At 48.3% G+C, this 13,701-nt stretch overlaps 1 protein-coding gene across 1 annotated transcript; it reads right to left on the reverse strand.

Annotated features, from left to right (window-relative positions):
• Positions 1–1,825: 1,825 nt before the first annotated feature.
• On the reverse strand, positions 1,826–8,695 carry C2H9orf152 (chromosome 2 C9orf152 homolog). The gene is made up of 2 exons (XM_036179574.1): positions 8,497–8,695; positions 1,826–3,469 (listed from the first exon to the last, which is right to left on the reverse strand). The coding sequence occupies exons 1-2, from the start codon at positions 8,693–8,695 to the stop codon at positions 2,943–2,945; spliced, it is 726 nt and encodes a 241-aa protein (XP_036035467.1). The 3' UTR covers positions 1,826–2,942.
• Positions 8,696–13,701: the final 5,006 nt, after the last annotated feature.

The raw sequence follows: 13,701 nt of genomic DNA on the forward strand, positions 1-13,701 counted from the left end.
AACAGAGACAGTGTAGCAAACAGAACACAGGACCCCTTAGACACAGCTGCCTTGAGACTGATAACCATAGCACTTCAGGGGAGAAAGCAAGCTTCCCCTGGAACAGAAACCTTGGCTTCTTCAAGGCCCAGGCCCCAGCCCCAGCCCAGACCATGCCAAGACAGTCTCTGGGCAAGGACACAGAACTAGCATTCCCTTTGTCCTTTCCATCTGGGCCTCTGAGAAAGCCTTGGATTAGGCTGGCTCCCAAATACTGTGCAAGCATGAGGCCCGGAGTTCGGGTCCCGAGCACTCACACAAGAAGCTGAGCAGGGTCATTTGCTTATAATCCCAGTGATGGGGAGGCAGGGATAGGAGGATCTCTGGGATTTCAGCCAGTCTAACCAAGTTTGACCCCAGGGGTCAAAGAACAAGGTAGGGGCTGGGGATATGGCTCAGTGGTTAAGAGAGCTTGCTGTATAAACATGAGGGCCTAAGTTTGAATCTTCGGTTATTCACACCTGTGACCTCTCACTGTGGGAGATGGGGACTGGTGCTTGCTGGTGCCAGCCTAGCTTCAGATTCAGGAAGAGACACTGTCTCGTGGGAGTAAGGCAGAGAGCTGGAAAAGGACAGCTGGCACCCCCCTCAGCGGGTGCCTCACACACACATGTGAGGGTGCCTGGCACACCTCTTGTCTCAGTGCACATGCACAGGTGCACACCTGCCACGCTGAGCCCAGCACACACTTACGAACGCAAAACAACAACAAAAGCTACCAAAACCCCAAAGGGGACCACTCTTGACAAATAATATCTGAAGTTGACCTCTGGTTTGCACACACATGTGCACACACTTGCACATGAACACACACAATATCAGCATCAGAGAAGAAAAAAAAAAAAAAAAGACCAAAAGAATGGTTTTTTTTTTTTCCCAGAAAGTGTCTTTGATTTTTATTAGAGTATTAAAAAATGCAACCATATCTAACCATATCTTATTTATTGTTCACCAAAGGAATAACAGTGACTCCCTGAAATGCAGTGGACTTCAGGGGGCCTGGGAGCATGTGGATGGAGAGAGAATCTAGTGTGAGAGGAGGTGCTGTAGGTGCCAACACTAAACATCGACCAGGAAAGAATGGTCCCCACCCTCACACACACTCCAGGACACAGGCTTCGCTGTGTTTAAAATCGCGTGTTTGATACTGGGGAGATGGACCCTGGGTTGGGGCTAATCAGGCCACACTTGCTCACAGCAGCCTCTCCTTTCTCAAGTCTCACAGCCACTGACAAACCCCTTTCAAGCTGGGCCGGATTGTGAATCTGCATGAGACTCCAGGAAAGAAACGAGAGTTCTCAGGCCAGACACTGCCCGGGCTGTGTTCACCTGCACCTCCCTTTGCCTCCACAGTCGATTCCGGGATTCCTGAAGCTGCAGGGAGCCCGACGCCCCTCCCAGAGCCCGTGAGTCTGTAGACAAACTCCCCAGATGCCTAAATTTCAGGAGGATGACCCGAGCCATTCTCTCTTCAACAGCTGACAAGGTTGCCAGTTTCTGGGGCACCAGAGGACTACCTGTGGTGGCACATCCTCCCTCCAGACTGGAATACCAGAGGGCTACCCATGGTGACACATCCCACATCTGTGTAATGGGTACATCTCAACTAGATGTGTCCTTCCCTCCCAGCCCCGCAAAATCTCTGAGTCCCACACTCCTACTCCAGAATACCGCCCTCCCCCACACTCTGCAACCCACAAATCTCAGAGAAAGACTGACCATGTAAAACCTGCCCCTTGCTCTGAGACCAGCAAGATATCAGACCTGGCTTATGAGCATGCCTGCACTGCCTTCAGAGCCCCACCTGTTCCTGCCTGTCTGTCTGTCTGTCTGTCCATGGTGTTCACGCTAATAGCTCTTCTAATAGACTTCTTACTCCAAAGCATGCTAAGCCTTTCAGGAGGGACCTGAGTCATCAGCAGGCTACAAAGGAGGTAGTTTGTGGAGATGCCTGTTTTCCAAGCGGGAGGGTCTCTCCCCTCCCTTCAGCTCTGATGACTGTCTCCAACAATGGCGGCCATTTTGTTTTGTTTGTTGTTTGGTTGGAGGATCTCATATAACACAGGCATGAGCTCTTGACGGTCTTGCCTCCTGGAGCCTCCTTATTGCTGGGATTACATGCATTTGCTACCACACCTGGCTAGTGGTTGGTGGATTTTGGTAAGAAGTTAATTGACAGAAGAGAACACAAGGGTAAGAGGAATGGGGAAAAAAAAAAAATAGAAGGGAAGGCTGGCAGGAAACAGATTTGTAGTGAAGCAGGGATGGACCATCTCTGTGACAGCGGAGAGAAAGCATTCTTTCCCAAGGACTCCTTGAACACACAAGATAGTAGGTGGAACAGATCTGACCCTTTTCACCAGGGATGACCACAGTCTGGGAGGCTTAAAATGAAATTATGTGATCACTACTAATAACTGAATCATCTAAATCCCCAGACAGAGCAACTAGAAAAAAATGTTCTAAATTCTCAGAGACCTTCTCAAAATATACAAAGAATCAGAAAATATTGAAGAGAAAAAAAAAGAGCTCCTATAAGCACAATGTTCCAGACATTGTGAAAATACCCATCTTGCTAAGGTTCCTGCTTTACTTCTGGGACCACCAAATGTCCTACTGGACCCAGCCGTGGAAAAGCAGCTAGAACTGTTGGCAATGTTCCCCTATAGGACTAAAGTCAGGCTGTGTGGAAAAGAGAGAACGTTCATCTTAACGGTAAGCAGTCTGATGAGTATTCTCCTGAATTTTGAAGGAAAAGACCATTTCCCATTAAGAAGTTCCACAATTGGGGTGGTCCAACTGTTGCTCATTGTTCAAGGCTCTGTCTGGTTGTGGCTTTGTGTCCTTCCTTGATTGAGTTGATTGATGGCCACAAAGATGAGACGTCTGGCTGAGTGAAAGCTTCAGGGTGGACCATATAAGCCCAGGTTCCGGGCAGCTTGGGAGATCCTGGGATGTTTCCTCTGGGGAAATGGATAATGAGCTGGTTTTCCAGACCTGTGTTGGTTCTTTGTGGAAGGAAGATGCTGGGTGCTGGCTTGTAAACTGGAGCCTGCTGCCTGTAGTGGGATACTGCTCTCCTGACCTTGGCACTGGGCCACCTCTAGGATTTTGGTTTCTTGCTGAGTCTTGTGATTGTTTTCCAACACATTAGGGTCTCCTTCTGGAGAGAGCCTCGGTTCTGACTCTGCAAAGGAGCCCTTGCGATTCCCTTCGTGGCTGGCTTCCAGATGGAGGGTTTGAACCAAGCGGTGCATCTCTAAGTATGTGTGCCATGGAGTCTCAGGAGCCTGATGGCAGCTTCTGTCCACTTCCTCCAATGTCCCCTCAACTTCAGAGTCAGTCTCATCTGGGGACAGTGAGCTCTTTCTCTCCTTGTTAATCCAAACAGCACTGGTCATCGATTCAGCTGGAGTAAGCATGGCCCCTTCTGAGAAGAGAAGGCACAGCAGTGTCATCGTTGGGAGGTCTCTGGGTAGTTCCCTTTGAGAGAAACCCATAGGTTTCACATTAAAGGAAGGGAGATCCTGAATGCCAAGGGGGCCAGATACCAGAACATTGCATATGTGTACCCACACATGCAAACACACATGACCTGGCATGTGTGTACTCTTTCTCACACACATGTACTCTTCCCCAATATATAATTACAATTATTCATAATTCAACAAATATTTATCAAGCAGTTGCTATAGCCAAGGCCTTTTTTATTTGAGGTTCTACAAATATAGCAGTGAGAATATTCACAACCTTATAGATGGGTCCTGATATCGAGAAAAGGCAACAAGCAAAGACGTGTTAAAAGCCCAGGTGCTACCTGGAAAATGTGCAGAGTGGGAGATGCTGGCACTTATTCTTAAGTGGGATGTCTTCATCAGGGCCCTTTCAAGGCTCAGGGAGCTGTAAGAGCCAGAGGAGATGTCCAAGGACAGAGCATCCTCCAGATACAGCAGGACTGATGCACATATGCACTCACAGAGACGGTGGCAGCATGCACAGGCCTACACAGGTTCAAGCCAGACAGGGTCCCAGCACTGAGGGAGGAAAGTGGATACAGGCTCCCACTTCTAACCAAGAAGCTTTCTGCAATTGGTACCCACCTGCATAGGAAAAATTAGTCTTCTCCAATGGAGTCTCACTGGGTATATTAACCACACTTCAGGGCAGGCCCCATGCCCAGGAGTAGACAAACTCCATGGTAATTATGTAGACTTTTTGTCTCATATTACTTTGCTTGGCATTTTTTTTTTGTCTTACTGGTCTTTTGTTTATGTATTTTGGTTTCCAGTTTTGTGTTTTTATAAATTTTTTCTTTGTATGTGTGTTTTCTTGTTTGTTGGAGAGAGAGGGAGAGGGAGAGAGAGAGAGAGAGAGAGAGAGAGAGAGAGAGAGAGAGAGAGAGAGAGAGAGAGAAGGCTTGAAGTTAGGTGGGGAGGGAGGTGGGGAGGACCTGGGAGGAGCTGAGGGAGAGGAAAAGCATGATCAGAATATACAGTGTGAAAATAATTTTTTTGATAAAAATAATTCATTTGCTAGCCAATTTTATGGAAAAACTCAAGCATAAATGAAGTAAAAATTTTCAATGAGAGTGTGTGAACTCTGGGAAGAAGTGAGTATTTAAGAATGTGAGTATTTACAGTTAACTAATTTTTCATTCTATTGGGCATGACAAATTTAAATCAATAGTTATATACATTTTGGTTGGCTTTGAAAGTTATAAATTTACAAACTCAAGTTCCATTTGCTCTCAGGATACCATCTTACAAGGACTCCAATTTGCAGTAAGGCTCGTTAAGGAAGGGAATGGCTCAGTTGCCTTTAGCCTACCGGCTATGGGTGGGTTAGGACTTCTGTTGGTCTTTTCTGTGTCGAACACACAGATTGCAAGTCCAGCGCCACTTAGAGATCTTTGGCAACAGTTAACTCTGCAGCTCTCACACAATTGAGCCCGTATGATAATGAGTATTCAGAGCCGGGTAATGCCTGGGGGACACTCACCAACCTAAGACAGAATGCCTGTGTGGCCTGGATAGGTGTCTCCATGACAGGTAAGGTGACCTGCTGACATCCCACACAACCTAAGACAGAAGCTCATTTTTTTAGTAAAAGGGGGGGACCTGTAGGTCCCTGGCCCCCGTTTTGGGTAACTGTTGCCTTGCTTGCTGACCTTGACCTTGATATCCTCCCTATGCTAATTCCCTTCGAGATTCCACCCTCTTCAATGCTAAAGGGAAGCTCCTTGTCTGTGTATCCAACCTATTGGGTGTTAACAGCTTAGATGCAAGATTGTAAAACATCAGGAGTGGGAGTGGGGATTTAGCTCAATGGTAGAGTGCTTGCCTAGCAAGTGCAAGGCTTGGGTTTCGATCCTCAGCTCAAAAAAAAAAAAAATCGGAAGCGAACTTCTGCCCTCTGGGGTTCTCCCATTGTGCTGTAAGACTATATTTAAGACCTCCTCCCTCCTTCAATAAAGAAGAAGAAGAAGAAGAAGAAGAAGAAGAAGAAGAAGAAGAAGAAGAAGAAGAAGAAGAGGGTCGAGATCATGATGGGGAAACCCACAGAGACAGATGACTGGTGCTAGTTGGAACTCACTGACTCTGGACCGACAGCTCGGGAACCTGCATGGGACTGAACTAGGCCCACTGAATGTGGGTGACAACTATGTGGCTCAATCTGTTTGTGGGGTCCCTGGCAGTAGGACCAGAACTTATCCCAGGTGCATGAACTGGCTTTTTTAGCCCATTCCCTGTGGTGGGATACCTTGCTCAGCCTTGATACAAAGTGGAGGGGCTAGGCTGTCCTTCAACTTTGTATGCCAGACTTTGTTGATTACCATGGGAGGCCTTACCCACTCTGAGGAGTGGATGAGGGTAGAGTGGGAGGGAGGTGAGGAGAAGGGAGAAGGGGAGGGAGGGGGAACTGGGGTTGATAGGTAAAATGAAAAAAATTTAATAAATAAATATATTTAAATTAAAAAAGAATGTGAGTATTTAAGAATGACAGAGATAAAGGGTACACACACACAACACACAACACCACATGCACACACCACCCACACACAACACACAAATACACAGGAACAGGTACACACACACACACACACACAACACACAACACCACATGCACACACCACCCACACACAACACACAAATACACAGGAACAGGTACATACACACACACAACACACAACACCACCCACACATAACACACAAATACACAGGAACAGGTACACACACACACACACAACACAACACCACATACACACACCACCCACACACAACACACAAATACACAGGAACAGGTACACACACACACACACCACACAACACCACCCACACACAACACACAAATACACAGGAACAGGTACATACACACACACACACACACACACACACACAAATGCACACACACACTTACTGCTGTGATTTAGATCTTAAGTATCCCAAAAGTCCACTTTAGAGGCTTGGTCCCCAGCTTCAATGTCATCAGGAGATTGTGGAAGCTTTGCCAGGTGCCTGCTCAGTGGAGGTTGGATCACAGGGACATGCCCTCCAGGGGTACCAGGATATGAGTATCTTCCCTCCTTTCTGCTTCCTGGCTACCATGAGGAGAGCACTGTCCACCACCACATGCTTCTACTATGATGTACTGTGGTGACAAAGATCTAAAACGACACGACCAAGTGGCCTTGGGATGGAACCTCTGGAACCACGAGCCAAAACAGACTTAGTTTATTCTGTCTAATATTCTGCCACACAACAGACAGCTGATTAACTTACTCCCATTTGAATTCATACACATGCAGCACAGGAGAATTTTTTTCTTAGCTTATGGGGTCTGTGTCCTACACGTCTAATAATGATTTTGTCACCCAAAGCAGGAGAGAGTCCATGGACACGTCTGAGAAGCGGCTGTTTCTTTTCTGAACGGGCTTCAGCCTCATTGCTAACAATGCACAGTGGGGAGATGGTACTGGGGGAATGATGTCACCAGGAAGCCCCTCTGAGCCCCAGTTTGATGAATCCAAAAATCCTAGAAGAACTAGAAGAGCGGATGCAGCCATTCCACATGTGGGTGCAGTCTCACACGTGACCCCAGAGAGGAGGGTGACCTGCTCACACTTGGAACTGCACTAGCTTTCGGCATGGCAGGCACACCGGCCTTCATGGTACTCAGATGCTCTGCAGGAACTAGAGGATGAGGAAAGATAGGGAGGGGCTGGGAAACCTAGGAAACCAGAATCCTCTCTCATCTACCAAGAGGGGGTCCTGGAGGTGGGGGGGTGGCCACAGGGACAGACAGGCAGGTCTTCATAGTAGGACCTCTTAACTTTCAGTTCCAGTATGTGGTCCGTATAGGACAAAGAGAAAGAGACACACACACCACACACACATACCACATGCACAGACACACCATACATACACACATTACACACACATACTCATAACACACACACACACACACACACACACACACACACACAGGAAGAGAAGAAAGGAGGGTCCAGAGGGAGGGAGAGGGGAGATGCCTGTGGCCCCAAACCATATAATGGAATCTTCTGCTGCAGCCCCTGCCCACAAAATAGGGTCTGCCTTCGATCTTCAAGCAAAAGAGAATATTCAAGAACACAGAAGTTTCATACTATGTTTTCCCTTTCTTTTTAAAAAGCTTTTAAAGATTAATTTTATTTTGTGTGTATAGGTGTTTTGCCTGCATGTACCTATGTTGAACCACATGCATGCCTGGTGCCTGTGGAGATAAGAAAAGGAGGTTACATGCCCTGGAACTGGAGTGACAGATGGTCGTGAGCCACCACACAGGTGCTATAATGGATCCCAGGTCTTCTACAAGAGCAGCAAGTGCTCTTAACCACTGAGCCATCTCTCCTTCCTCCTTCTCCGTGTTTCACTTTTACAACTATTTTGATTTGATTGGGTCTGTAGGGGGATGGGGACTGTAAACTTATGCCTTGTTCCGAGGCTATGTATATAATCACTCCATTCTATGATGTGATACCTATCACTGTAGTATGGTAGAACTCTGTCTCCCTGAGCCCTGAGTTCAGGCCCTGTCAGTTTCCAGACAATGGAAGTAGCATCTTCTCCAAAGCCATTCTCTCAGTTTTGCATGTGGATCCAGTCAACAGGCTGAGCCTCCATCACCCCCCCCCCCCCCCTTATCCTAGCAGGGGGCCAAGCCCACTTACCTAACCGGTCTGGCCAGATCAGAATGGGGAGAAATAGGCACAGAGACCAGGAACAGTGGCCACTGGCCAAATACCTGGCAGAGGCCCCTATTTCTTGGCCAAGGGACAGACCTGATCTAGCCTCCATGGCTCAGTTCTGACTGGGTCAACAGCAGCTCTTCTCTTCCTCTTCAGGAGACTGGCCCAGCCATGGCCCTGCTCTCCTTGGATTTTCGGTCATCTGTTCCACCCACAGAAGGGCCCAGCCCTACCTTTAGGGAACACCATCAGGTGGGCCTGGGTCCTCTGCTGTCTCCTCAGACTTTCATACTGGGCTCGAAGGAACTGGATGTTGATAGGAGGCCCTTGACCTGACGCCTGAGTCCGGGAACCCTCAGCCATTAAGCAGGCTCCCAGCTCCAAGAAGTTGGGTAGGGCAGGGCACGGGCAGACCAACCCTTTCATCAGCATCCGCATCCGGGAGAAAAGCAAACACCGAGGGCTGAGGCAGAGGGAGGGGAGGGGGAAGAAGGGGAGAGGGTGGGGGGGCAGGGGGGAAGGAGAGAAGCTGGAAAGATGAGGGGAACAGGAGAGAGAAATTGAAGGGACTGGAATGGGGAGGTGGGAAAAGGAGAAATGAGAAGCAGCAAAGGTTAGTTCTTAACTAAAGAGGGAGATTTGGGGAGGGGCCAAGAAAGGGGGAGCAGGAGGAGGAGAGAGTGAAGTAACAGGAGTTCAGAGGAGAGAGTAGGGAGTGAGTGAGGAAGTGGGGTGGGTGGGAGGAGGTGAGGAAGGAGCAGGGTAGGTGAGAGGAGGTGAGGAAGGAGCAGGGTGGGTGGGAGGAGGTGAGGAAGGAGCAGGGTGGGTGGGAGGAGGTGAGGAAGGAGTAGAGGGTAGGAGCGGGTGCTGAAGGGAAAGGCTAGCTGAGCTCCTGGGATCTTTCCGGCAACCCAAGCTTTTATTCCAGCTGCTTCGCCTGGTGATGGTCAAGTCTAGAATGCAGTTCCAAGAGCTACAGTGAGATTCCAGTTTCCTGGCAGAGCTGAGCTGGGCTGAGGAGTGCCAGGCGCTGGCTCAGCACATGTTTTGAACTTGATTTAGCAGGTCATCAGAACCCCACTGGTTTAATGAGCAACCTTCACAAAAAGAAACACTTTTAGCAGCCTTAAAAGCTGGGTCTCCCTGTATGTACAGGATCACCTTGGGGTCTTCATGCGGCCCCCAACACACCTCCCAGGTAAAAGCTCAGCCACCAGGTCTGCCATGGGGACAGAGTCCAGGGGATCGCTGGCTTCCTGCCAGCCCCACCTCTGACATTTGAGCAGCCTTTGTGGTCTCAGCCTTTTCCAACTAAACAATAAGTGGGTGTTTATCTTGCCCCCAGCTATGGGCACCCTCACGCCCTGGTGGCCAGCCCTGCCATGTCTTTGGATGGCAGACACTGCCTCTTCTTAGGCTAGCCTTGACCTGTCCTGGCTCTGATTGCTCAAGTAAGTCCTTTTCTTTCTTCGAACACGACACTTACTACTGGCCACCTGCCCGGTACTCTTGCAGAGCTATGGGTGAGGAGATGGGGGAGGGTAAACTGGGTAGTGTAAATAGTTCACTGGGGCTGCGCTTCCAAAAGCCCACAAACTGGCTGGCTTACACAACAGACGTTGTTCTGGAGTCCAAGATCAAGTGTGAGCAGGGACGGTACTTCTGAGGACTAGGTTGGACAATCTGCTCTACACACCTTGCCTAGCATCTGTTGACTTGCTCTCGCTACTCGGTGATATTTTATGAAGGAATTGCTTCACCTTTGTCTCCTTGTGATGTTCTCATGTATGTCTCTGTTGATATTTCCCACTTCTAAAAGGACGCCAGTCATTGGAGTAGTGCTTAACCTAATAACCTCATCTTAAGTCAACACATTAAATTGGCAATAAACGTACTTCCAAGTAGGGCACATTGTAGGCTGTGGATTTGGGGTTTCAGCAGTGAACTGGGGTTGAGGGGATACGATTTAGCACATGTCAGGTAGACTGTGACAGTTCCATTCAGAGAGACAGGGAGGAGAGAGGAGATGACAGTGGGGTGTGGGGGCAGGTGGATTTGTATTAGGTGTTGTTATAGTTGGGGTGTCTCTGACCCTTTCTGGCAGCAGGAGGGAGTTGGATGCTTGATGTGGAAGTCTCACCTGAAAATGCCATTGTTTGTGAAAATGATAGTTTATACTGGGAAAGCTCCATTGTTAGGAACATACAGAATCAAGAGCTGACCCTAAATTGACCCTGAAATGCCCCCCGTCTCAGTAACTTAGCCTAAGAAACGGCCTTGAGAAAGATAATTGGAAAAGTAACCTTGAGTCAAAGGCAGGAGATATCAAACACCCAGTCTTGGGAGGAACAAACCTTGAGTCAGAACAAGATATCTATAATTGGCTACCTGGCCTTGGAGAACAAACAGCTGCACATTTCTGAACATTAAAGATAGTCCCCAAGTTCACCCTGGCCTTATTTGAATTAACCAATGGGGACCCTGTAACTATGCTTCTCGCTTCTGTAACCGTGCTTCTGCCCCTAGGACTCTATAAGAAGTCCCCCTTCCCCTAGGAAGGCGCGCAAGTCCTCCGAGAGACTTGTCGCCCCAGGTACCTGTGTATTCAAATAAACCCTCTTGCTGTTTGCATCTGATCTGTGGTTTAGGCGTGTTCCTTGGGTTTGGGGTCTCTCTTGAGGAAAGATCCCCTGTGGGGGGGCTTTCTTTCAACCCTTCTCTCCCTCCCTTTTTTCCATTCATGAGTTATATGTGCACATGTGTATGGATGCACGTGTGTGTGCATGGGAGTCCGAGGGTTGATGGCAGCTGCCCTCCACCACTCTCCACATAGTTTTTGAGACAGAGACTCCTGATGACCTTGGAGTGCATCAATTTGTCTAGGCTGGCTGGCCCTGAGCTCCCAGGATCTGCAGGCTTCTATACCAACAGCATTGGGCTCACAGACTCATGTCTCCCAGCCTTCCCTTTATGTGAAGCTGGGGATCTGTAGTCAAGTCCTCATGGTGAATAAGCAAGCACTTAACCGCCTGAGCTATCTCCTCAATTTGCCTCTCCCCTTGTCTTTCCTCCCTCCCTCCCTCCCTCCCTCCCTCCCTCCCTCCCTCCCTCCCTCCTTCCCTCTCCCTTCTTCCTTTCCTCCCTTCCTCTTTGCCTTCATCTCTTCCTTTCCTTCCTCTTCTGTCTTGTTTTCCAATTTTTGAGGGTTTCACTTTGTAGCCCAGACTGGCCCTGAATTCATGGTCATCCCCCTGTTTCAGATACCCATCTTCACCCTGAGTGCTAGTATTATAGGCACATGGCCATGCTTGGCTTGATTTCTTGTTTGTTTCCCATTAGCATGTTCATGCTCAAATTTGGCACATGGAGAACTATTTTCTTCTGCCTCCTCCTCTCCTATCCTGGGTCTTCTTTCTCTTCTGTGGTGAGGAAGCTCGTGGTAAACATTGTTCATATTAAGGCCCATCAGGAAGCAGAGAGTGATGGGAACCAAAGATGGGTGAAAGAAAATGCCCCCCAAAGGGAGTGACACTATTAAGAGGTGTGGCCTTGTTGGAGTAGGTGTGGCCTTGTTGTAGGAAGTATGTCACTGTGGAGGCAGGCTTTACAGCCTCATATATGCTCAAGCCATGCCCAATGTCTCAGACTACTTCCTGATGCCTGTGCAAGATATAGAACTCTCAGCTGCCTCTCCAGCACCATGTCTGCCATGTGTTCCACCATGCATGCCACCGTGTCCCACCATGGTAATAATGGATTGAACCTATGAAAATGTAAGCCACCCCATTAAATTTTTTCCTTATAAAGTCTTGGTGTCTCTTCACAGCAATAGAAACCCTAATTAAGACAGTAGGTATAGTCTCCAATAACCATTTCCAACCCTACTAATGGCCAACTCCCAAAGACTTCATAACCTCTTAGGAGAGTATCCTAAGCTGGGGACCATGCATTAAAGCATTCCATCCATAACAGGTGACCTAAGATGGGGAGGACAGAATGTCTGAGCCTCCCTTGTGGATACTGGTTATCTTCCTGGCGACACAGTTAAAGCCCCAGTGCTCAGTGCCTTCCATGAGCATTCTGGTTCCATCAGTCTGGAGGAGCAGCAGGACACTTGTATACTTCTACAGTGTTACAGGATGCTCAGCAGAGATGTCTACTATAGCCGATTTAAAGTCTTTATTCCAGCTGGCTGGGACCACATCCAAGTGTCTGGGTGTAGCCTCAAGTGTCCAGAACATGGGTTTTTTGTTGTTGTTGTTGTTTTAAAGCAGAAACCACATCCTGGCATCTCGCTCAGGCAGTAGCTGTAGGGGGCTTCATAGAAGTCAGCAGTTTGAAGCAGGCCTCTGTAACAGAAGCTAAGATAGGTGGCTAGGACAGCCTGACCTTAGGTTCCTAGAAGAGAGCAAGCTGATTTTCCATGGGATTCTGTGTAAGGGAGATACGATTCTAGTTAAACCTGAAATGGCCGTAGCAAGAAGACAAGATGGAGGCACCTCTGCCTTGTTTTGCCCCATCACACCTGCTGCCCTGGAGAACAGCTGCCCTGTTTTCCGGCTGCCTGAGACTCTCGTGAGAGGACAAGTGGTAGGAGACAGAGCTTCATTCATTCTGTTTTCATAGTATGATCTCTTGTAGCCCAGGCTAGCCTCAAACTTGGTAGACAGCCAAGGCTGGCTTGAAGCCCCGATCCTCTGGCCTCCACCTTCCTCGTGCTGGGGTAGCAGTCAGTGGCCACTAGTCCCAGCTTCGCCCCTGTCTTTCTTTTACTATCCACATCTTTGACTTACCTGGAATTTATTGTAGTATTAAAGTATTAGGTATAAGGCAAGAATGTAGGTAGATAATTTTCTAATTGTCACACTACCACTTACTGAATAAACTTTCTTTTCCCTGTTGTGTGTACAAAACAAAGGGCAACCATATGCCATCTCAGAGAGTCTTTAGAAATAAATGACATGGGCTGGAGAGATGGCTCAGTGGTTAAGAGCACTGGCTGTTCTTCCAGAGGTCCTGAGTTCAATTCCCAGCAACCACATGGTGGCTCCCAACCATCTGTAAAGAGATCTGGCGCCCTCTTCTGGCATTACAGGCAGAACACTGTATACATAATAAATATATATAAGAAATAAATGACAGGCTGGGATGAGCCGGAGAAATGGCAGGACTGTTGTCACAGCAGGGTGCTCTTCATTGTCTCAACAGACCCTCCAACAAATCAGGAAATCACGGTCCAAGCTGGGGTGTTAGGCAGTTCATATGCTACTTGAGGAAACATCTTTTCCTCTGTGTGTTTAAACACCATTGCGCCTGTGATGTACTGCTTGTCGCAGATGACTGTGGAGTCGGGTAGCAGGGCTGCTTCTAAGGGGGCCACCTCTCCCCCATTCCCGTAGCTCTCACTGGTGTTTATAGTAAAGGGAATTAGACACAGT

Source organism: Onychomys torridus, chromosome 2 (assembly GCF_903995425.1).
Source record: "Onychomys torridus chromosome 2, mOncTor1.1, whole genome shotgun sequence".
Lineage (NCBI taxonomy): Eukaryota > Metazoa > Chordata > Mammalia > Rodentia > Cricetidae > Onychomys > Onychomys torridus.

Coding starts and splice junctions, on each gene's coding strand:
- C2H9orf152 (XM_036179574.1), bottom strand. CDS start 8,695: ATGCTGATGAAAGGGTTGGTCTGCCCGTGCCCTGCCCTACCCAACTTC. Junction 3,470..8,496: donor CCTGATGGTGTTCCCTAAAG/GTAGGGCTGGGC, acceptor TTCTCTTCTCAG/AAGGGGCCATGCTTACTCCA.